The sequence below is a fragment of the Epinephelus lanceolatus genome, chromosome 24 (assembly GCF_041903045.1).
Source record: "Epinephelus lanceolatus isolate andai-2023 chromosome 24, ASM4190304v1, whole genome shotgun sequence".
In the NCBI taxonomy this organism is placed as follows: domain Eukaryota; kingdom Metazoa; phylum Chordata; class Actinopteri; order Perciformes; family Serranidae; genus Epinephelus; species Epinephelus lanceolatus.
In genome coordinates this window covers 7,462,558-7,486,327 of record NC_135757.1, presented here as the reverse complement: position 1 = coordinate 7,486,327, position 23,770 = coordinate 7,462,558, and the positions used below count along the sequence as shown (strand labels likewise).

The window sequence follows — 23,770 nt, the reverse complement described above, 5'->3', positions numbered from 1 at the left end:
GGTAAAATACTTTTCACTGAAACCCATACGATGCGAGAAACATCTGGCTCCCGACCCAACAAACACACAAAAACCATTCTGTTTGCAATATTTGGGAAACTCTTTATTGATTAATGTACATTACTTTAAAATGTTCAAGTGTTACCACTGAGCAAGTCACATTAGGAGACCGGACCAACAGGCAGTAAGCGCCAACAGATGAATATTTGATCCAACCAAGCCAGAACAAAGAAAGTAGAGATCACTGAAGCGCGTAATTCATTTATTTCTGTAAGTACTGTCAGACACGTTAGTGTAATGAGCCCAATATAGTTCATAAGTCACAATATCATCAACAAAAAAGACCAGAAACTGAAGAAGTTATTGAAACACACAGAGAGGCTTGTGAGATTTGTTTTGTGAGAACGCTGCACAATAGATAGAGCCGACCTTCACGTAGCTCCGAGACACAATAGGTACTGATACTGATGCATCATTGTAGAAGCAGGACGAACTGAAGAAGTCTCAAGGTTTTGACACAAGCTGCAGAGGAGGGAATATAAACATATAAGCCAACCAGAAGAACCATGGCTGAGTGTAAAGGCCTGGCCATCGACACATTCAGAGAATGAAGTATTAAGACAAACTGGCATAAAGAGCTGATTTACAATGACAGGAGCAAGCTGAGCCTTCTGCAACGTGAGAATGGAGACAGTAGTAAGCACTGCAGAGAGGCATGGGGTACTGTTACAGTCAAGAAGCTTCTATCAATGCTGCTGTCAGGTACAGAGACATTTGAAATATTTTCTTCTGGGTATTATTTGTGGGGTAGCTGTACGAGAAGTGGATGGACATAATCAGATGTCTGAAGGCAGTGACGGGCTATGGACTGTTTTTGTTCAGTCTCACTGTTCTCTCAGGCAGCTCTGATAAACCATCTCATTTTTAATGACTCAAGAAGCTGACCGGGGTGACTTTATTTTCTGAAGATGGACGTTTGAAGCAGCGAAGCAATGTGGAATGGGGTGCGGTTTAGTAACAGCATCACAATCCTCTTAACAAGAACGTTGTGCGAGCTCACCACATTGTGGTCACAACGTTAAACCTGTAGAGAAACATCAGAGGTACAGTCCGAAGTTTGGGACAAAGCCTTGTCTGCAGTCTTACCCAGAGTCAGATGAGAAGATGGAGTTCAGTATCTGTGTGTCCAGTGCAGAAGTCTGTCCAGCATGTGGTTAGCCTAGCTTAGCGCAAAAACACCATTCGACATTGCTGTTAGCTTGCAAGCTAGTTACAAATATATCCAAGTGTGATTTTACACTTCCAGTTTTCCACAGGTAAAATAAAAAGACTTCTCATGCTATCGCTAGGCTAAGGACAGGTAGACAGGACACGTTTGTATCGGCGCTGGACGCACCCCAGATGTAACCTCGACACAGAGACAGAAGAGCTGATCGTTCCCATGTACAGATGTGGCGTTAGCGGAGGCAGATTTATGAAGCTACATGGTGAAGTGTCTCGTGTAGTCGTATTCTATTGTGGGAATGACAGCCTGGACAAACTTGAGGAAAATCAGAAGATACCTGGAAGTTTCCGTTGAGGGAAAAAAGCATGGAGGGAAGGGCAAAACAGCTTTGTCAAAGAAGCAGACATATCATCAGTTATCACCATGAAAGGATACATATGCACTCCAAGCTCTCCTCCGCCCTCTGCCACAGTCTCAATGATCTTTTTCATCACCTCAGCATGTCTGAAAGTAAAAGTTGGATCAGGCGAAGCTTCATTTTGAACAGTCAGTCATACTATCAAACATTCCTGTACTCATATTCAAAGACATCACTACAGACAGTTTCAAACTCCGAGGGTCCGAGGGTGAGTTTCTCCCCATTAGTTCCTCACCTGCAGGGATGGACAGAGCACATGGCAGGTGGAGGAAGGTGGGGGTGGTTCTCGATGGTGACCGTCTTCTTGACATGGTCCTGGCTGATGTCCTCGTACATCTGTTCTACAGTCAGCGGTTGCCTGTCCTGGGAGACACCACAGCAGCCTGATGAGTTTCCTAAATGATCTCAACACTTTCTGATACTATTCCAGCCTTCTTAAGAATAAACAGAGGTGTCTTATTAAGTCACATTGTGCCCAGGTACATACTTCATCATATCCAAACAGCCAGAGTCGAGGGGTCTGGTAGTATTTATCGTATGTGATGCACAGGTCGTATGTTCTAGTCTGAAGGATGGCGTCTTCACTGCCAGGTTCTGCTTTGGCTTTGGTTTCAACCATTTTACTGGTGTCCAGGGTCGCCTAGACACAGGAGACAAGTGTGAGGTGGTAGCTAGACTGATGATAATCAGCGTTAGATCGAACAATGAATGCTGCGACACTTTAAGACGTCTACCTCGTCTGTTTCCAACAGGCCACTTTCCTCGTACTCTGAAAAGACAGCATGAAGGACAACGTGAGGTACAGGTCGCCTGAAAAACAAAATGGCTGCTTCATCATTGGGACGATACGAGTACCTTCCATATCTGCTGCTTCTCCATCTTCATCATCTTCGTCATCATCATCATCACAGCATGCTGCAGATTTGGCATTCATATTCTTGTCCTGCAGAGAGTCGCATTAAAAGGTCGCATTTGCAACTGCACACCTTCACAGTAGGTCCTAAAGTGTCACAACATTAAAAGACTAAACTAAATGGCTGAAAAAAGAAATGCCTAGTATTGACAAATGGATTGACTTGGTTTATAATATCTATGTAATGGAGGGACTGACAGGAAGGAAATCTTTATTGAGAACTGGACAAAATGGGTGGCATATGTGTCAAACATTAGACCTGACATTGTCTGATAAGTATTAGAAACACTGTGTTGTGCATCAATATGTATGTCCTGTTTCAACATTCTCGATCTATTTCTAATTTATTTTTTATCCTTATGTTAGGATTTTTATTTGTTATGTCTTGTATAATTATTATAATTATTATTATTAATTTATGCCCCCCCCTTTTTTCATTTAATTTAATTTTATTTATTTATCAAATTGTTTTTTGTTTTTTATTTATCAAATTATTTCAGTTAATTTTATTTATTCATTTATCAAATTGTTTTTTATTTTTATTTTATTCTATTTTATTTATTTGTCAATTGTTTATTTTATTTATTTATCAAATTGTCTTATTATTTTTATTCTATGTATTTATCAAATTGTTTTTTTAATTCTATTTTATTTATCAATTGTTTATTTTATTTGATTTTATTTATTTATCAAATTGTGTTATTTATTTTCATTTTATTTTTTCATCAAATTGTTTTTTGTTTTTATTTCATCTTATTTTATTTGTTTATCAAATTTATTTTAATTTAATTTATTTATCAAAATGTTTTTATTTATTTATTCTTTTATTTTATTTCATTATTATTTTATTGTTCCTTTTTGCTCAAGGTCTTCATGCTCAGTTGGTTCTGGATTTTGTTTACATATGTTTATACTGCTTTTAAAAACCAATAAGAAGAGAATTACAAAAACAAAAAACAAAAGACTAAACACCATTTCAAAAGGTCTTTAACCGATAAATAACACGTCCAGTTATTGCTGAAGAAGGTCATGGAGTACAGCTGAAAGCTACAGGACTAGCACATTTAGAATTAGCCTACCTTGTTATTGTCCAGTGAAATTTCTCGTACAGCATCTGTGACTCCTAACACACCTGCTGGAACACAGCCGTGTCAGGAAATGTTCTTCAGCATTATTTAATACCTTTTAATCTGATTTTATAAGATCTGGGATTGAATCTGTAAAATCTAACTGATTTCCAGTTCTGAGTGAGACGGTGTCCTACTTGAGTTGTGGTAAGTGTCCACCCAGCCCCCGTCTCCATCGTCCTCCTCTATGATGGCTTCCAGCTCATCTGAATACTCCATCTGTTTACAGCGCTTGTAACAAGGAACTGCAAGAGACACGAATCAACACACAGAGAGGTGTGTATCTTACGAAACAGAAACTGATGATCTGTTGCACAGCTGCAAAGTATGAAGCAGGACAGAGAGTGAGAGCAGGAAGAGATTACTGCTTCCTGAAATACTGGCTCGCTCTCCATTGTCTATTGTCTATGTAATCTACTTGTGTGTTCATAAAAGACAAACAACAGCAACAACCCCAACACCTAGTTCTTATTAATCCACACTGTAATTTAAAGATGCTTCCCTTTAATTCAAAGACGTGCAGCCTGTAAAAATAAATCAAGTCAAGCTCAGGGAAAATTCAGAGTTGCTTCACTTCACTTTTCAATTCATGAGGAAGTGGAGAGAGCTGTTTAAGTAACACACACAAACTGTTGATGTGACAGAGTGAGTGAAGTTAAAATACAGTTAAGAACAAAACTCAAACATTACATGAACATCACTGAAGCAGAACTATTTGCACACGTGTATGAGGAGCTGTGTGTCTGTATCTCAATCCGTGTGTGTGTGTAATCAGATGTGTAAACGTGTGAAAGAGTCTCTTAATGTGTACTCAGGCCTGCAAGTGTACTGAGATTCTGAACATGTGCACATAAAGCACTGCATACATAGATAAATCTGTGAATGCGTACATAGATATAAATGTCTGAGAAGTCTAAGTATAAGCTGGAAATACAGACATTAATTACAACTCAGGCCGTGTTTTTACGTGTTACTTTTGCTTCCAGAACCACTCTGAAATAAAGACTTCTCAGCCGTTAATATCTATATATACATTCATAGATTTGTCTACACATTTACACATCTCCTGCATTTGATTATCTGAATACAGATTTCGATCGATTCACCTCTTACCATTGCGTGTCAGGAGAAACTGTTTATCCGGGGGCAAATATGGCTTCACCTTGACTTCTTCCCCGGTGGCCCTGAGAGGAGAAAGAACAACAGACGTACAGAGGTTGGCCGAGGTTAAGAGGGGTGTGTATGTGTCACCAAAATGTTCCTATAATAATACCCACACAGTGCCTGAGTTTGGTATCAAAAATATATATTTCTAAATAAATGACTGACCAAAAAGAATTTGCCACAGCCAGCAGACACAGTAGGTATGTAATGTGATGCCACTTGAGTTTCTTTATGTCGGAATTTTGCACTTCATTGTGAAATTCAACATGAAGAACAGGGAAGTGAGCAGCGTAGAGTCCGATCATGACCAACCAAAGGTTGTATATTACTCTGAAGCCTTTTTATAATTTCACAAAGTCATACGGGTGATGTCAGGAATGTTATAGCACCAACAGTAACCACTGTATTAACATTATTACCATATATTACACATTATATTTATATAGCGTTTTTCAAGGCACTCAAAGATGCTTTAAAAATTCAGGAACATAAAAGGGGGAGTCTCGGATGGGTTTGGGGAGTGAGTTCCAGAGGGTGGGAGTAGCGATGGAGAAGGCCCTGTCCCCCCAGGATGTGTGCTTGGTCCGGGAGGGAGGGGACAGGAGGTCTGGTGTGGGTGGGAGTGTGATGATAGAGGACCACAGACAGGTAGGGTGAGGATTTTGAAGTGGATTCTCTGGGGGATGTGGAGCCAGTGGAGCTTATGGAGGACGGGGGTGATGTGGTTACGGGTGCGAGAGCGAGCGAGTAGCTGAGCAGCAGAGCTCTGGATATACTGGAGCTAATTGAGGGTTTTTGAAGATGAGCCATAGAGTAGACGGGAGGTGATGAAGGCGTGGATGAGGGTTTCTGCAGCTGAGGAGGAGGAGAGGGATGGACAGAGGCGGGCGGTGTTCTTGTGGTGAAAGAAGGTTGTTTTGGTGATGTGTTTAATGTGACGCCGAGATTTCAGATGTGAGGGGAGGTGGATACTGTGGAGACGTCCATGTTGGGGGTGGACACTCACCATTTCCATGTGGGGCAGTGGTGAACCAAGTGATCTCCAGCTGCAACAAACTAAAATACAAGAAGACAGGATTGAGTGTGATGCTTCTACACATAGACTGTGTTGTTGTGAGTAAATATAAGACTGTAGATGGGCTTTAAACAAGTGTGTTCTCACCTCTTCTGGTGTTATGACTCCAGTCTCTTTGAATTTCGATTCCTATGATTAAAAACACACATAACATTAGTCTCCAGCTGTAAACAGGGGTGGCACGCATTTACAATAACTATATCAGCTTGTATTAGTGCCTTAAATAAGATTAAAAATAAATAATGAATCATGTGTTAGCTGCTGGATATCTCTGATAAGCTGTAATGTGTGTAGCTATCATTTATCAACAAGCTAGCTCCTGCAACGTTCATGTAAGTTTACCTTTAACACCGGGGTGAGAAACTCAGCCACGCCGAGCGCCGTCCCTTTAACGGTGTTTATAACGTTCTGCATCTTGTAAATTTATATCCCGACAAAACGCGAGGTTCTCCGAGAAAAACCGTCCTGTGAAATGCCTTATTATTTTGACATAGCTGCTCAAGCAGGGTGCCAGCAAGAGCGAGTCACATGATACGTCAGAACACTTCCGGGGTCGGACTCTCGCGAGAAGTGGCGGTGACAGCAGCAGCGGCGGCGGTTGTCGGATAGTAGGCGGCGGTAATGCGCCTTAAAGCTGGTTACCACCCGTTTTAAAACGAAAAGAAGAAGATATTAAATGAGGTTTGTAGCTGTAGCCACATTAGCTAACATTTCACACTGTTACTGTTTTAATGTGTGAGCCCAGTGTGAGTCAAGCTAGGCTAAAGCTAAAGCTAAGCTAGCAGTGCGGATGCTGCTACTATGTGGTGCTCAGTGAGGTCGGTGTTACGGAGGGCAAAGGTCCTGAACGCAGCTCAGTCAGTCACCGCTGTCAAACCCAGAGCTAATGGATCCTGTAGCAGGGTGTCAGGGAAGAAGTGGGTGAGACCCAGCGGGTTTGACACGGGTGTAAAGACGTACAACAGCCTGACCAAACAGAAGGAGCCTCTCATCTTGGCGAGAGAGGGAGTAGCCACCTGGTAGGAAATCATTATATCATCAGTATGCACAATTATGCTTAATAACCTCACTAATATTAACGTGTTGCATTACAGGTATAGCTGTGGACCCACTGTTTACGACCACGCCCACCTGGGTCATGCATGGTAATGCTATATGATGTTATATATGTGTTATACACAAGCCAAATGTATAATTATGTGTAAGAGCTAAAAGCCTTTGCATCTGTCTCAGCTCTTACGTCAGGTTTGACATCCTGCAGAGGATCTTGTCCAGGCTGTTTGGAGTCACCGTCATCCACGCCATGGTCATCACCGACATCGATGACAAAATCATCAAAAGAAGCTGGGAGGTAACGTCGCAAAAGTCTGTTAACATCTGACTTTTTTTGTTTTAAAGGCGTACTTATTCAGATAATGCTTTGTTGCAGGAAAACGTCTCCCCGACAGTTATATCCACGACATATGAGGAGGAGTTCAAGAGGGATATGCTGTCGTTAAAGGTGTGTGATTGGGTCAGAGTGAATGTATTTTAAAGGAGCAGTGTGTAAGATTTAGGGGATTTAGTGGCATCTAGTGGTGAGGATTGCAAATTGCAGCCAGCTGAAACTTCTCCTGATTAGAATTCCTCCAATGTTAAGCCTGATTTATGGTCCTGCGTTAAATCAACAACATCACTATGTCGTAGGGTACGTGGCTATGCAGAAGGCTCGCCGTAGCCCCCGGCGTAGCCTGACGTTCACCTCCCCAAAAATGTAACTACATGTCTAGGCGACGCAGACCCAGCGCAGACCGAGAGGGCTGTGATTGGTTTGCTTGGTAGCAATGTATTTCCGGTTCCATATTTCCAGATTGGGCCATCCCCACCATCTTTAAACATCTTCTGTTGCGATGTAGATGTTGCAGTATTAAGGCCCATTTATGCTCAACGTTTAATACGGATACGGACGGAACTGTCTGTCCGTGCTCCGCGTTCATTTCTCTGTGACCAGAAAAGCCGGAAGCTAAACAAAGAATCAGCTAGAGACGACGATAACCATTCAGGAAAGGAATGCAGCCTCCTACCGCTCTGGCGGTGAATTGCACTGTGACGAAATGGAGTGACGGAGAAGTTCGAAGGGTTCACGACGGCGTCACGGCAACGACGTAGGTACGTCGTAGGTATGCTGCAGGACCATAAATCAGGCTTTAATTGTTCAGGAGGTTTTCACCAGGAGCCAAATTATCCGCAGAGGTCTCTTCATTTAAAAACACTGATTCAGTTGAACTGTGAATTGCTTATCTATAAACTTTATATCCTGTGCTTGTTTTTAAGGTGACTCCTCCTGCAGTGTACATAAGAGTCACTGAGAATGTGCATCACATCGTCGCGTTTATTGAGAGGATCATCAAGAATGGACACGCTTATGCCACAAAAGAAGGTGAGAACTTTAAGACTTATTATATATAATAATGGCTGTATCCACATAGTACCTGTGTCAACATAAGTGAAATGCCTCGGTTGCAGGTGATGTGTTTTTCGACATCCAGTCCATTGGTGATCGTTATGGAAAGTTTGTGGGAGCTGTGGATTCTCAGGGAGAAGATGGTGAGTATTTCCGTCTGCTTCAGTCAGTCTCAGTCATTTTGTTATATTAGGTCTCAGGTACACATACCTGTATCTGGCAATACATAAAGTATAGGTGTGACTGCTTCCCCCATATTTAAAGGAAATTCAGAAAATTACATCACTTCATTGTAAAACAGCCTTTAAAACCAGAAAGACATTTACAGTTAGACCTGTCACATTACACACATTACTTTTGGTGTATATAGTACAGGATTAATTGCAGTAAATAATAGTATTGCCATTTTAGCATAATAATGCAAGTATACCTTTTAAAAGAGGGATGAACTTTTAAATCTTCAGAATATTCTGACATTGGAATTGAAATGTGAAAGAAAAAAATCCTATATCAATAAAATAAAACTGAAATAAATGTATGTGAAGAGGAGCTGAGCCCTGCCCAGAGACAGAGAGCAGACGAGAGGAGAAAAGTGTTTTAACCTTTTTTTCTTTTTGTTCGTTCATTTGGTTTAGGTGCTGTAAAAAAAAAAAAAAAAAAAAAAGCTTAAAAAAACTACGAAAAAAATGATTTAAATGTTTTAAAAAACGCATAGGTGCTGTGAAAAAACATTTTAGATGCTGTAAAAAGCATCTAGGCTCTGTGAAAAAATGCTTAGGTGCTGTGAAAAAGCGTTAAGATGCTGTAAAAAATGCTGAGACACTGAAAAACATTTAGACACTGAAAAAACATTTAGATGCTGTAAAAAAAAGGTCTAAGCATGGTGAAAAAATGCTCAGGTACTGTGAAAAAACACAAAGGTGCTGTGAAAATATACTTAGACGCTGAGAAAAAATGTTTAACTGCTGTGAAAAAGTGTTAAGATGCTGTAAAAAAAGGTCTAAGCACTGAAAAAATGCTAAGGTGCTGTGAAGAAACATTTAGACGCTATGAAAAAACATTCTTATACTGTAAAAACAATCTAGGCACTGGAAAAATACTTAGACACTGTTAAAAAAATCCACTAAGGTATCAGTATGACCCCCCCACTAAGATATCAATATAATGTCCAGTCCTATGGAGAGACTCCTCTTCATGAGTTCTGCCAAAGTTTAAGTCTGCCATTAAAAGTCCACCCACACACACTGTGGTAACTGCCACTGCTTGTTTTGTATCAGGCACAATATATGTTTTACTAACGGACAACAACCTGCACGGTTCTCCAGGCAGCGCAAATAAACGAGACGTGAGAGACTTTGCTCTTTGGAAGCCGTCAAAACCTCAGGAGCCGTACTGGGAGTCTCCGTGGGGCCGAGGACGACCTGGCTGGCACATTGAATGCTCCACCATCTCTAGGTTCGGATTTATTTTGTCATATAGCTAAATAGAGCTAAATATGCTTGTCAGACTCAGTTCATAGTGTTGTGGTTTCAGCTCAGTGTTCGGGAGTCAGCTAGATATCCACTCCGGAGGAATCGACCTGGCGTTTCCTCACCATGAGAATGAGGTGGCTCAGAGTGAAGCCTATCACCAGTGTGACCAGTGGGCAAACTACTTCCTCCACTCAGGTAGACCCTAAGTCCTACACTGGTTTTGCTTCCTGTTCCTTTTCCAGTTCTTTAAAACATCTCAGGACACATTCACTGAGTGGTTGTTCTTGGTTCCAGGGCACTTACACCTTAAAGACAGCGCAGAGAAAATGTCTAAATCTTTGAAGAACTACGTCACCATCAAGGTAAGGTCAGCGTCACTGAGTCAGTCCCTCTATCTCCCACGTTGTATATCACAGTTTGTTAATAAATTATTCTCTTTCTTTTGTCCTCCATCAGGATTTCCTGCAGTCGTACTCTGCCAACGAGTTCCGGATGTTCTGTCTTTTAAGCAAATACAGATCAGGTGGGATCTGAATTTGTTTCACATTCACTACAGCAACATGTTTCTTCATCAATATAGACTGAACATGGGTGATTTGTCGCGGTGTCTCCACAGCTATAGACTATAGTGACAACAGCATGCTGGAGGCTCGGACCTCTCTGGGAACCGTCTCCACCTTTGTCCATGACGCCCAGGCCTACATGAAGGGTCAGCTGCAGTGTTCACCTGTACAGGAAGCCGTTCTCTGGGAGAGGTAGGAACTTCCTCTCCAGTTCGATCAGTCCTCATTGGGTGTATTTGTATCTCATAGTCTCTGTGCTGTGTTTCAGGTTGGCTGAGACTAAATCCAGTGTGGTGAAAGCACTGGCAGATGACTTCGACACCCCGAGAGCTGTCGGCGCTGTGATGAATCTGGTTTACCAGGGAAACTGCCAACTCCAGCCTGTTTCTCAGGTAACACACTGTGCCTGGCTGGACGTCTGACCCTCCAGGAGTTCTGCTGTAATTTCAGCGCACTGGCAGGAAGCTAAAACACTGAATCCTGACTGAACTGATGTGTGTTTGTGTGTTGTGTCCAGTCTGAAGGAGCGGCTCGGAGCCCTGCGGTGTTCGGAGCGATGGTCAGCTACATCAGAGACGTATTGGATGCGTTTGGTATCGACCTGCTGCACAGTAAGGTCAGAGCTCAGGGATATTTATTTAACTTCTTGAGATTCTCGACTGGCAACAGGACAGTGTTTGTGGGATCGAGTCAGAAGTATCAAAATGGCTATCAGAAATGATTAATGCCTATTAATACAATTATTTGTGTGAGAGAGAAAGAGACAAAACTGTGTGTGACACAAAGGCTGTCTGGCCTACAAACAAAATGGCTGACAACCAGAAACTACAAGATGGCCAAATCAAAGATGGCTTCAGACCGGAGGAGGTTTTACATGAAGCCAACCGACCAATAACCTCCACTTGGACTCAACGAGGCACTAATGAGAATTTAATGGTCAAAGGTCAAGGTCACTGTGACCTCAAATATATATCTTTCTTGTAAGTGTAATATCTCAAGAAAATCTAAGGTGTTTTTTTTTTTTTTTTAATTGGTACAAATGTCCACTTGGACTTAAGAATGAACTGATTAGATTTTAGTGGCCAAAGGTCAAGGTCACTGTGGCCTCAAATATCTCATTCTTGTGAGTTTAATATCTCAAGAAAATCTAAAGTGTTTTGTTTTTAAATTTGGCACAAACGTCCACTTGGACTGAAGAATGAACTGATTAGATTTTCGTGGCCAAAGGTCAAAGTCACTGTGACCTCAAATGTCTCATTCTTGTGAGTGTAATATCTCAAGAATACCTTAAAGGATTTTTTTCAATTTGGCACAAACGTCCACTTGGACTCAAGAATGAACTGATTAGATTTTAGTGGCCAAAGGTCAAGGTCACTGTGACCTTGCATTCATCTCATTCTTGTGCGATGTCTCAAGAACTTCTTGAGGAAATTTCCTCTACTTTAGCACAAACGTCCACTTTGACTCGAGAATGAACTGATTAGAATTTAGTAGTTTAAAATCTAAGGTCAAGGTCACTGTGATCTTACAAAACTGGTCTCTTTTAACTTAATGTTAGTGAATGGGCTCCATTTTTTAGGCCACATCCAAAACGCCACCAGACTTCCTCTTAAATGTTTGTTTCTCCGCACCTGTGCAGGAGGCTGACATGACCAGCGGTCATGGAAGTCTGGAGGGTGTCGTGGAGCAGCTGACTCGTTTCAGGAGTGAAGTCAGAGCGTTTGCTCTCGCTCGTCAGGATGGTCCGACCAAAAAACCTGGACTCTACCCAGAGAGAATCCCTCTCCTCAAAGCCTGTGACGACCTCAGAGATAACCTAGCACCCTTGGGTGTGCTGATAAAAGTATGTTAGGATGAAACTGATATTTTACACAGTTTGAGGTCTGATATCAAATGCTACAGTTTCCAGGGAGACTGGAATGTTGTATTTTTCTTGTGTTTCAGGACAGAGGCGCCACCTCCACATGGGAGCTGAGTCAGGGGAAACAAAGCCAGAGAGTCCAGGATAAAGACCAGGAGACACCCAGCTGAAACACACCTCTGACAAGGACTCTTTATTTTCAGCTCGTGGACTCAATTGAACTTCAACTGAAAGACTTTATGAAAACAAGAGACCAAACCATATAAAGCTAACATGCCTGATGTGCCTGTCAGCAGTGTGTGAACTCTGATTCATTGCTCGTAATTCAGCTGGAAGTTTTAATTGTTGATATTAGTTGATAGTTTCTGTCTGATAGATCTGTTATCTTACAGCTCAGTGACACAAACAATCAGAGAGCCTGTTTGGCGGACGTACCGCCACGTGAACCTGCCTGTCTGCTGCTCTTTGACGGTGAAACAGAACAATGTGCACTTTAAATGACCAGAGCTGGAGATTGTCATGAATTAACTCGTCACTGTGGTCCTGACAAGTCTCCTGTTGGCGCCACCAATTTGTGTGTATGAATTAAAACCTCACTCATATATTGCTGTCATGGTCAGCTGTTTGACGATGAAGAAAGAATGAATGCAGTGGAGTTCAGGGTGGAATCAAGGAACCAATCAGAGCTGAGGAAAGGAAGTGATTTTTAATTTTTTTTTTTACTATGCTTAATCAGTTTTTCATGGGCTTGTTAATGTAATGTCACACATTTTAGGTGAGTCAAACAGACGTCCTGATCTGTATGAAGTGTGACACCTACTGGTGAATAAAGGCTACTGCGCCGGGATGCAGATCATAACACCACCTGGCATCAGTCCAGTCTGTGCTTTACACCAGCAGAGGGGGGCAATCTGTCGTCCAGGTGTCCTGCAGCAGAGCGACGTCCGTCACGCCGTGCTGCGGCTCTCAGGCATCAGGTTGATGAGAGAGTTACTGGCCTGAGCGAGCTCCGTGATGGACACTCTGCCTCTCTGTCTTATGAAGTTAGCCACTGAGTCCAGCTCCTCGGGGGTGATGGAGATGAATTTCCCTCTGTCGTCGATCACTCCTGCACAGAACACAGCAAGGTCTCAGGCTCCAGACATGGAAGGAGTGGAGATGCAGCCACACCTGCCCTGGTCACACTCACCTGTGAGGGAGCCTTCAGCCAACAGGTCCTGCAGTCTGCTGATAGCGTCCTGTGTCCTCATCCCAAAATGTGAAGCCAGGTCCTCCAGGAGCACCACCTTAGAGCTCTGCGGGACAGAGGAGACACTGTGAGACAGACCAGACTCAGATACATCAGTGTGACGAGTGTGAGGAGTGTGTCAGAGCTCACCTCGATGTACTGGATGAAATCCTGCAGCAGGTTGCGCGACTGAGAAACAAGAACAAACTTGTTTAAAATATATTCAAGACAAAAGAAATGTTAAAACGAGCTCAGCAGACGTGTGACCTGGTCCTCTGTGAGCTGCTCCTCTTCTCCCTGGTCCTCTACGGTGAATGAGGCTTTGAGTCGCAAGTACTCCTCCTCCTCCCGTCTCTCCTGCTCCTCTTTAGCCCGGCGCTCGTCCTCCTCCTGAACAAACACCAGCACAGTGTCAGCATCTCCTCCGTATGAACACACAGTGAGGAAAGAGCGGGTGAGAGCACCGAGTGTGCGACCTGTTTCTGCTCCAGCTGTCGTTCTCTCTCGTCCTCCTGACGCCTCTCCTGCTCTCGGAGCTCCTGCATCCTCTTCCTCTCCTCCCTCTCCTCCATCTCTGCCTGGAAACACAAAACAATGAATACAAGACAACACAACAGATAACACTTTCCCAGTGCGACTACACACTCACAACCAGCTTTGAGTTAGTGCGCTGTGAGCCCTCACCTCTCTCTGGGCTTTCTTGGCCTGTTTCTCCTCCAGCTTCTTCTGCTTCTTGGCTCCGACTTTAGCGTGCGTCTGGAAGCTCTGCTGCTCCACGTCTTCTTCCTCTACACGCTCCTCCTCTGAAATGCACAGCACACTTGTTGCATGTTCTTCTACCCCAGCATTAACAGCTATATTATAAATATAAACAATTCTAAGTGACAGTGTTTACCTTGCTCCACAGCATCTCTCTGTGGTCGTCTATTAGCCATCACCGAGGCCAGGTTCCTCCTCCTGCGAGGCATACCGGCTCCCCGCTCCTCCGCTGCCCGCTGAGGGGGCCCCGCTGCCCGGATAACATCCCTGCGCTGCTCCTCATCAGCTGGAGAGGGCACATGACATGACACAATACTGTCAATGCCATACACACATGTTAAGACTTTCAAATTTTAACGATTTTCCCCCATCCTCAGGAGCGACCTGTGTTTTTATATGAGCTTAAGGGACTGACACACAACTTTAAATGAGTTTATTTGGTTTTCATGTGACCAGTGACTGATAAATAACGTACAGTCCCTTAATTACATACTTTAAATGCTTTTTAAAAAGCAAACTGTCTTTTACAATTGATTTTACACATGTAAAACACTGACAACACAGACAGCGACGCTGAATATCACCAAGACATTCAATAACTAGTATGTCCCACTGCAGCCCCCGTAGTTCATCACGAACTGACAGCTATAAACTGACGTTGCCTAAAAACGCCGACAAAAACAAACCCCAAACTCACTACTACGAATATATTTTCATCTTAACTGTTCCTTCTCACTACAGAAATATTAACGACAACGTCAAACATATTACACAGTGCCTAAAACGTTAACTTCACGAGCCTTCTGTCAACTCAACAGCTGGTTGTAGCCGCTATGCTAACAGTTAGCATTAGCTCATTAGCTTACCTTCCTGCGTTCTCCCGCGCACCTTCAACGCAAACACAATGAGGACAATGAGGATAGCAGCTGCTATCAGATACAGCGCTATATCCATGGCTGCTCTTTAAACAGACTTCCACTAAATATATATAACTGCCCACGTTAGCTTGAGTCGTCAGCTCATTACTACAGTGTGGACTACGGAGGCCTGTCACTCTTCTTCTGCTGTGAGTTTAATTGCACAGCGCCACCTGCTGTATCGGAGGATTTGTATTTCCTGTAATAACGCGGCATGACCCGCCCCCTTCTCCTTCTGATTGGCTGCTGGTTGCGTTTGTTGGTTGGATTGGCCAATCAGACGCAGAGTACGGCAGAGTAGGGCGGGACATGCCTTTTCCATAGCAAATCCTACTCCCACTTCATCATAATCGTTTTCCCAAGAATATTATATTGAATATATTATTTGGTAATATATTATTTATTATTGTTACAATATTATTTACCAAATAATTCCTTTGCCAAAACCTCATATCCACAAATCCACATTTAATAACTCTAAACTCTTATTTTTTACTTTTGATAAAGAAACCAAACAATAAATAAAAAGTATTTTCTCTTCCAACAACAAGAAGGCTATTATGAATTAGTGCACCTCCTTTAATTTGTATGAATGAATACTATTTCCTGGCTTTGTATATGTACACTGTCACCTGGCATCTCATCTTACCATATAATGACGAAAACTGTGTGTGTGTGTGTGTGTGTGTGTGTGTGTGTGTTCCATGTTTTTCTCCTCACTGACTTGGTCAATCCATGTGAAATTTGGCACAGTGGTAGAGGGTCATGGGAGGATGTGAATGAAGCAATATTACATCAATTGGCCAAAGGGGGGCGCTATAGCAACCGATTGAAATTGCAAACTTTGAATGGGCATATCTCATGCCCCGTATGTCGTAGAGACATGAAACTTTGCACAGAGATGCCTCTGCTCATGAGGAACACATTTGCCTCAAGAACCCATAACTTCCGCTTATATAGATTTTCTGCCATTTTGAATTTTTTGAAAAACACTTCAAATGGATCTCTTCCTAGGAAGTTTGAGCGATCTGCATGAAACTGGGTGAACATAATCTAGGGACCAATATCTAAAGTTCCCTCTTGGCAAAAGTTGGAAAACTTACTAAAACTGAGCTTCTATAAGGCAATGAATATTGCGGAGGGCGTGGCTCATCACATAAAGGTGTATAACATCTCAAGGGTTTCACCCATCACCACGCAACTTTGTAGGCATATGACCACACATAATCTGAGGGGACCCCTCCATTATTGACCCCATCAAACAAAATGGGGGCGCTAGAGAGCTCATTTCTTATCTAGGCCGAACCGCCATATGGATTTTTAAAGATTTTGGGGGGGGGGGGGGGGGGGGCGTTTTGCCTTTAATGGACAGGATAGTGTGTGAGGTGGGGGAGAGAGAGAGAGAGTGGGGGGACGAAATGCAGCAAAGGGTTGCAAGCTGGAGTCGAGCTTGTGACCGCTACAGCGAGGCATCGCCTCTATACATGGGGCGCTGGCACTATCCACTACGCTACCAATGCCCCGCCATATGGAGTTTTACTAAACTTGGTAGATATGTAGAACAGGACGCCTCAAGGTGACTGGAGAAATTTAACTCTAATTGGCAACTGGGTGGCGCTATAACAACAGAAAAATGCTTAAAAATGGCTAAAATGCGACTGATTGCTGTGGCTCCCCCTGTGGACCAATGTTTTTTTAAACACTTTAACTATCTGCTTTTCAACGTGCTACCTCAACTACTAATGTACAGTTTTAGCCCACTAACTATCCCACTATTGGCAATGGTACTACTGTACTTTCAATAAAGCAATCGTACTATCAACTTCACAAAAACTCTGTCTGAATACATTGCTCTTCTTAATGGGTTCAGCTGACTATTTAATCTGCGATTTCCTATGACCTGTATCCCAAACACACACCATGTGAAACTGTACGTGGGCAACTGTGCACTCAATGGGTATGGACTAGTTTCTGTTCATGTTACAAACTATTACACAATGGTTTCAGTGGTTGGCAGCCAGTTCATTGGTGCATTACTGCCACCTGCTGGACTGGAATATAGACAGGTAGATTGGGGTGTAAAAAAGAAATCTCTCCTACATGTGTTCTTCTACTTTGTATGATGCCTCCGCAAGAACATATTTTAATTTCCCAAACATTATTACGTCTTAGATCAATCTGAGAAAATGTGAGACGGAATTCTGGGTAATATTCTAGCTCAGCATCAGCAAGATGTACTATCAAAAACATGCTTCATTTGCAGATCTGCAGCCTGCCTCAGCAAATACAGCCCTCTGTCCTGGTTCCGTGCACCATGCAGTGCAGAGTGACGCTCACTAGATGGCGGACACGCTGCCTCTGCGGGCATCACAACTGCTGACTCACTATATGTACTGTATGTGCATGTGAACACTCTTCACACACACACACACACACACACACACACACACACACCTCATCTATCAAGTCAGGAGGAAGGTCACACTGACAGTGCTGTGCTCTCTGTAATGAATCACACCTGAAAGTATCATCCACGAGAGATTATGCAATGTGTAAATACTGACACTACTGTCATAATGCAAATATTATTGAACTGTGTCCTTGAACACATCGTCTGTGCGTGAGAAACCTGCTTTGCCCCCGCTCTCAGAGGTTATCAGTAAACTAATTTTTCTCAGCTTTGCTTTTTACGTGAAGTATTGCACAGTTAGACTCGTTGTCGGAAGTCGAAAAAGTTTCCACGTAACAGGAAGAAGGATTTTTATACGTACAGGAAGTTTTGTGGCTCCTGGAGCTGCAGAGAAACACTATTCGGAGTAGGGAAGTTCACAGAAAACTGCTGCCCTTTCCAGAGCTTTCAGACACATATCATGGGCTTCATCGGCGAATCAAAGGTGGCTCAGTTGTCACAGAAGTTGGCATAACAACTGACCGAATTCACTGCTGATAACTGGGGTTGAAAGTCCTGGAAAACACTTTGCTAATGTCTCGTGTGGCTCTTCTGTAGCTCACCCTGTCATTATGACCCCTTTAATCACAGTGCTTTCTACACAAACATGGAGTCACCTGTGTTTTCAAGAGATGTGTGTGTGAGAATCCCAAAAGAGTGCAGTGAGTTCATCACAGCACATGATGTCTGCATGTGGGATTGTAAGCAGTGAACTCATTCCCGTGCTCGTGCAGCAGGAGCCCAAAGAATGTCCCCCGTCAGCAGTTTTTTAGGGAACGTAAGGAGAGGACAGAAGAGAGCAAAGGAAAGTGAGGACGAGCTAATCGCTTAATCCCCTCTCCCACAGAAGGATGTGAGGCTCCACTGGGTGTGACGGTACTTTTCCGTCACCGGTGACATCTGGAGGACGCAGCCTCCTTCTGGAGCACCCACTGCAATCTGATACTGTCTCTGTGTCTGTGTGTGTTCTGGCCTGTGTGTGGAAATGTTTTGTTGCGACTAATAACACTCGTCATGATGGTGAGAAGACCAGTGTGTGTGTGTGTGTGTGGCAGGATCTTTAATCCAGTGATTACAATGACAGCGCAGTGAGCCTGAGCAGATGGATGTGAAAGATGAATTCAGTCCCAGCAGCACACCTCTGCTCAGTGTTTCACACAGATAATTGTGTGTGACCACTGAAGTGAGTCTCGCTCTAATCTACCCGTCAGAAGCTATTTTATGGTATGCAAAGAATTCATGCAGGCCCGAGACGGTCTAAAGTTGAAGGTGAGCATCTGAAGGACACCACACTTGCCGCAGTCCTCATTTCCTGGTTCACCGCTTAGGTTATCTATGGAGGGGGCGGAGATCACTGCAGCTCCTCCAGAGGGATGGCCTTGCAGATGACAACTGCAATATAAAGTAGAATAGTCGTTGTCGGGGAACATGACAGATGTCCCCTGTTTCTGTGTCAAACCTCCGGAGGTCAGTGTGGCCTCGGTCTCGCAGGGAAGGCGCAGCAGAGCAGGGATGAGTTCAGCCCGTCAGCAGGCTGTGCAGGTGGAGCGGTGTGGATGCAGTCGTGCGGAGATGAAGAGGAAGTCGTAGTAAGGAGGGGGCTGGACACAGAGGCAGGAAGAGGAAGGCAGGGAGAGCTGCAATGGTGTGCAGGGACAAGGTGACTCCTCTGCAGGACAGTGTCCGTGCTCACCTGCAGGGTCAGAGGGCGTCAGTGTGTCACACATAGAGCAACACAAAGTTAATATATTAGTATTAGTTTGTTTCATATTTTACATCTGGAATTTCAAACCTTGCGATGTGATTGGCTGTCAGGCGTTCTAACGGGTGATAGTAACCCAAGATAACAAGGTTGCAAGGTTCATTTGTCATTTTTACAACACAAGCAGCAGATACTTGTGTACCGCCTGCCAGATGGCAGCAGGGTGAGCATGCTGTTACTGGGTGGGTGCTATGTGTTCGTATCCTCCACCCCTCACTGATGCTCCGTGGGCACTATTGAATAATGGACGTAGCCATCGTGATGTTATCCTTTGGTTTGCTGACTCCTGTTTTAAAGCCTTGAGTTTGGCCTTTTGGCCGTCGCCATCTTGGATTTTAGGAGCCAGAAATGACCATATTTGGACAAGAGGGTGGAGCTACAGTGCATTTACAGCAATGATTAACTGTGATAATGCTCATTTTCACTAAAACTACTAAAACAAACCAAACTGACCAGATAAATGCTGTTGTACTGAATATCAGCACAGCTGTGATTCAGTCATAGACAGGACGCCACAGGCTTTTTTATGAGATTAAAGTCACAATATTAATAACATAATAAATCGATGAGAAAAAAAAGTCATAAATCTATGAGAATAAAGTTGCAATATTATGAGGATAAAGTCTTAAATCGATGAGGAAAAAAAGTCATAGTATTACTGGAATTAATTCGTAAATCTATGAGAAAAAAAGTCACAATATTATTAGAATAAAGTCAGAAATCGATGAGAATAAACTCGTAAATCTATGAGAATCAAGTCATTAATCTATGAGAAAAAAAGTCAAAATATGAGAATTAAGTCGTAAATCTATGAGAAAAAAATCGTAAATCTACAAGAATAAAGTCGAAAATCTACGAGAATAAAATCGTAAATTTATGAGGAAAAAAAGTCAAAATATTACAAGAATAAAGTTGTAAATCTATGAGGGGAAAAAAAACGTCAAAATATTACGAGAATAAAGTCGTAAATCTACGAGAATAAAGTTGTAAATCTATGAGGAAAAAAAAGTCAAAATTTTACGAGAATAAAGTCGTAAATCTACAAGAATAAAGTTATAAATCTATGAGGAAAAAAAGTCAAAATATTACAAGAATAAAGTCATAAATCTACGAGAATAAAGTCGTAAATCTATGAGGAAAAAAAGTCAAAATATTACGAGAATAAAGTCGTAAATCTATGAGGGAAAAAAAAGTCAAAATATATCGAGAATAAAGTTGTAAATCTATGAGGGGAAAAAAAACATCAAAATATTATGAGAATAAAGTTGTAAATCTACAAGAATAAAGTTGTAAATCTATGAGGAAAAAAAGTCAAAATTTTACGAGAATAAAGTCGTAAATCTACGAGAATAAAGTTATAAATCTATGAGGAAAAAAAGTCAAAATATTACGAGAATAAAGTCGGAAATCTATGAGGAAAAAAAGTCAAAGTATTATGAGAATAAAGTCGTAAATCTACGAGAATAAAGTTGTAAATCTATGAGAATAAAGTCGTAAATCTATGAGAATAAAGTTGTAAATCTACGAGAATAAAGTTGTAAATCTATGAGGAAAAAAGTCAAAATATTATGAGAATAAAGTCATAAATCTACGAGAATAAAGTTGTAAATCTATGAGGAAAAAAGTCAAAATATTACGAGAATAAAGTCGTAAATCTATGAGGAAAAAAAGTCAAAATATTACGAGAATAAAGTTGTAAATCTACGAGAATAAAGTCGTAAGTCTATGAGAATAAAGTCGTAAATCTATGAGGAAAAAAAGTCAAAATATTATGAGAATAAAGTCGTAAATCTACGAGAATAAAGTTGTAAATCTACGAGAATAAAGTCGTAAATCTATGAGGAAAAAAGTCAAAATATTATGAGAATAAAGTCATAAATCTACGAGAATAAAGTTGTAAATCTATGAGGAAAAAAGTCAAAATATTACGAGAATACAGTCGTAAATCTATGAGAAAAAAAAGTCAAAATATTACGAGAATAAAGTCGTAAATCTACGAGAATAAAGTCGTAAATCTACGAGAATAAAGTTGTAAGTCTATGAGAATAAAGTCGTAAATCTATGAGGAAAAAAAGTCAAAATATTACAAGAATAAAGTTGTAAATCTACGAGAATAAAGTCGTAAGTCTACGAGAATAAAGTCGTAAATCTATGAGGAAAAAAAGTCAAAATATTATGAGAATAAAGTCGTAAATCTACAAGAATAAAGTCGTAAATCAATGAGGAAAAAAAGTCAAATATTACGAGAATAAAGTCGTAAATCTATGAGGAAAAAAGTCAAAATATTATGAGAATAAAGTCGTAAATCTACGAGAATAAAGTTGTAAATCTATGAGAATAAAGTCGTAAATCTATGAGGAAAAAAAGTCAAAATATTATGAGAATAAAGTCGTAAATCTACGAGAATAAAGTCGTAAATCTATTAGAATAAAGTTGTGAATCTATGAGAATAAAGTTGTAAATCTATGAGGAAAAAAAATCAAAATATTATGAGAATAAAGTCGTAAGTCTACGAGAATAAAGTCGTAAATCTATTAGAATAAAGTTGTAAATCTATGAGGAAAAAAAGTCAAAATATTATGAGAATAAAGTCGTAAATCTACGAGAATAAAGTCGTAAGTCTATGAGAATAAAGTCGTAAATCTATGAGAAAAAAAGTCAAAATATTACGAGAATAAAGTTGTAAATCTATGAGGGAAAAATGTCAAAATATTATGAGAATAAAGTCGTAAATCTACGAGAATAAAGTCGTAAGTCTATGAGAATAAAGTCGTAAATCTATGAGGGAAAAAAAGTTAAAATATTATGAGAATTAAGTCGTAAATCTATGAGAATAAAGTTGTAAGTCTATGAGAATAAAGTCGTAAATCTATGAGAAAAAAAAGTCAAAATATTACGAGAATAAAGTTGTAAATCTATGAGGGAAAAATGTCAAAATATTATGAGAATAAAGTCGTAAATCTACGAGAATAAAGTCGTAAGTCTATGAGAATAAAGTCGTAAATCTATGAGGAAAAAAAGTCAAAATATTATGAGAATAAAGTTGTAAATCTATGAGGAAAAAAAAGTCAAAATATTATGAGAATAAAGTCGTAAATCTACGAGAATAAAGTCGTAAATCTATGATAAAAAAAGTCAAAATATTATGAAAATAAATGATTCTCAAAATCTACGATTTTTTTTTAACATGGTCCTAATCCTTCTCCATACTAAACTGACAGTAAAACCCTTCACTCTATTATTCCCATTTTCCTTGGAAATTGCCCTGGACAGACAGAAAAACTGCAACACACTCTCCCATATCTCAAACTAATGAAACTTTGATCAGCTGTCACATTCTCTGTCACACAGAAAACTCCCAGCACTGTGAGTCCATCACTGGACAGACGACGTGACATTGTATTGCCTGCCTCTCTGTGGTCTGCTTGGATGACGTGCAGGGACCACATGGGCTTGAAGCTGCAGCTTTACTGCAGTGTGATGAAGCTTCAGAGCCTCGCCACAAACATTCAGTCACAGATTAGTCAGACACTGCTGGGAACATTTCTTTTCCCTCCCTGCACACATGAGACACTGACTGATCATGATGTCATGCTTGATTTGAGCCTGACCCTGAAGACGGAGGTCAGTTACACACTGGTTGTATATGAGCTGTATGATATATCCAAATATCTGCGACACCAGCTGTTTGGTGCCACCAGGATCTTGTCAGGGTGCTTCATGGTCTCCTGCAGCAAGTCAACTAAGCTCAGGTGTCATCACCTTAAAGGGTAGCTTCAATATTTTTCAACATAGACCCTATTTCTCGTGTTTTTGTCTCTAATTGACGAATGCAGACACCAGTTTTTAAAAATATGTCCAGCACTGAGCAGGAGGGCTGCTGGCAACTACAAAACAGGCTGCAATGTAAACACTTGGGGCATTTGGCACCATCAGTATACAATGCGTCCACTAAACCAACAGGCTCAAATTATTATTCTTAGTGTCTGGAAACATTACGGAAAGGATCCTGACAGAGATAGACCTTTTATTAAAGGGTAAGATCCTTTTTGTTTGACAGAAACAGCCCTGAAATCGCCATCACCAAACCCACCAGACTCCATTTAAATAAACAGCAATTTTAGTGTGTATAGAGGCAGCATATTCTCACATCTAACTTGGTATATTTAGGTTTTTTTCAAACCAAACCAGAGCTGGTGATTGTTGAAACAGTGGAAATATGAACCATGACAGGTTTTGTGAGTTATTCTCTGTTCCTGTTGACCTTGAGTACATTGTGTTTTACAATGATAAAATCACTATTTATTTGAATGGAGTCTGGTGCAGTTGGCGATAGCAATTTGTGGCTGTTTCTGGTCAAACAAAAAGGATCTTACTCTTTTAAAAATACGTCT

General features: G+C 41.3%; 3 protein-coding genes across 4 annotated transcripts; 1 reads left to right on the top strand and 2 right to left on the bottom strand.

Annotated features, from left to right (window-relative positions):
- Positions 1–81: 81 nt before the first annotated feature.
- atg3 (autophagy related 3) lies at positions 82–6,483 on the bottom strand. The gene is made up of 12 exons (XM_033615725.2): positions 6,265–6,483; positions 6,010–6,051; positions 5,854–5,903; positions 4,797–4,867; positions 3,821–3,928; positions 3,636–3,688; positions 2,499–2,586; positions 2,378–2,412; positions 2,131–2,283; positions 1,879–2,006; positions 1,661–1,729; positions 82–1,562 (listed from the first exon to the last, which is right to left on the bottom strand). Exons 1-12 carry the CDS (start codon positions 6,334–6,336, stop codon positions 1,481–1,483), a joined length of 951 nt encoding a protein of 316 aa, XP_033471616.1. The 5' UTR covers positions 6,337–6,483; the 3' UTR covers positions 82–1,480.
- On the top strand, positions 6,472–12,860 carry cars2 (cysteinyl-tRNA synthetase 2, mitochondrial). 2 transcript variants are annotated; one of them, XM_033615724.2, is made up of 15 exons: positions 6,472–6,941; positions 7,017–7,067; positions 7,156–7,273; positions 7,352–7,423; positions 8,236–8,341; positions 8,428–8,508; positions 9,691–9,820; positions 9,899–10,032; positions 10,132–10,199; positions 10,294–10,360; positions 10,454–10,592; positions 10,669–10,792; positions 10,918–11,016; positions 12,040–12,243; positions 12,345–12,860. In XM_033615724.2, the coding sequence occupies exons 1-15, from the start codon at positions 6,724–6,726 to the stop codon at positions 12,429–12,431; spliced, it is 1,698 nt and encodes a 565-aa protein (XP_033471615.2). In that variant the 5' UTR covers positions 6,472–6,723; the 3' UTR covers positions 12,432–12,860. The 2 variants fall into 2 exon arrangements, with proteins under 2 accessions (XP_033471615.2, XP_033471614.2); XM_033615723.2 differs by having other exon boundaries at positions 9,643–9,820.
- Positions 12,861–12,948: 88 nt separating this feature from the next.
- ddrgk1 (DDRGK domain containing 1) lies at positions 12,949–15,330 on the bottom strand. The gene is made up of 8 exons (XM_033615726.2): positions 15,115–15,330; positions 14,385–14,534; positions 14,174–14,292; positions 13,966–14,067; positions 13,757–13,879; positions 13,640–13,678; positions 13,451–13,556; positions 12,949–13,369 (listed from the first exon to the last, which is right to left on the bottom strand). Exons 1-8 carry the CDS (start codon positions 15,200–15,202, stop codon positions 13,209–13,211), a joined length of 888 nt encoding a protein of 295 aa, XP_033471617.2. The 5' UTR covers positions 15,203–15,330; the 3' UTR covers positions 12,949–13,208.
- Between the last annotated feature and the right edge of the window lie 8,440 nt (positions 15,331–23,770).

What these genes read in the sequence shown, in the direction of transcription:
- atg3 (XM_033615725.2), bottom strand. Translation starts at nt 6,336, where the DNA reads ATGCAGAACGTTATAAACACCGTTAAAGGGACGGCGCTCGGCGTGGCT. An exon ending in CACTGCCCCACATGGAAATG is followed by an intron (nt 4,868 to 5,853) that starts GTGAGTGTCCAC and finishes TTCTCCTCTCAG; the next exon opens with GGCCACCGGGGAAGAAGTCA. An exon ending in GGCTGTTTGGATATGATGAA is followed by an intron (nt 2,007 to 2,130) that starts GTATGTACCTGG and finishes GGTGTCTCCCAG; the next exon opens with GACAGGCAACCGCTGACTGT.
- cars2 (XM_033615723.2), top strand. Translation starts at nt 6,724, where the DNA reads ATGTGGTGCTCAGTGAGGTCGGTGTTACGGAGGGCAAAGGTCCTGAAC. An exon ending in GCCCACCTGGGTCATGCATG is followed by an intron (nt 7,068 to 7,155) that starts GTAATGCTATAT and finishes CATCTGTCTCAG; the next exon opens with CTCTTACGTCAGGTTTGACA. An exon ending in AGAACTACGTCACCATCAAG is followed by an intron (nt 10,200 to 10,293) that starts GTAAGGTCAGCG and finishes GTCCTCCATCAG; the next exon opens with GATTTCCTGCAGTCGTACTC.
- ddrgk1 (XM_033615726.2), bottom strand. Translation starts at nt 15,202, where the DNA reads ATGGATATAGCGCTGTATCTGATAGCAGCTGCTATCCTCATTGTCCTC. An exon ending in ATTTCATCCAGTACATCGAG is followed by an intron (nt 13,557 to 13,639) that starts GTGAGCTCTGAC and finishes TCTGTCCCGCAG; the next exon opens with AGCTCTAAGGTGGTGCTCCT. An exon ending in GGCTGAAGGCTCCCTCACAG is followed by an intron (nt 13,370 to 13,450) that starts GTGAGTGTGACC and finishes TGTTCTGTGCAG; the next exon opens with GAGTGATCGACGACAGAGGG.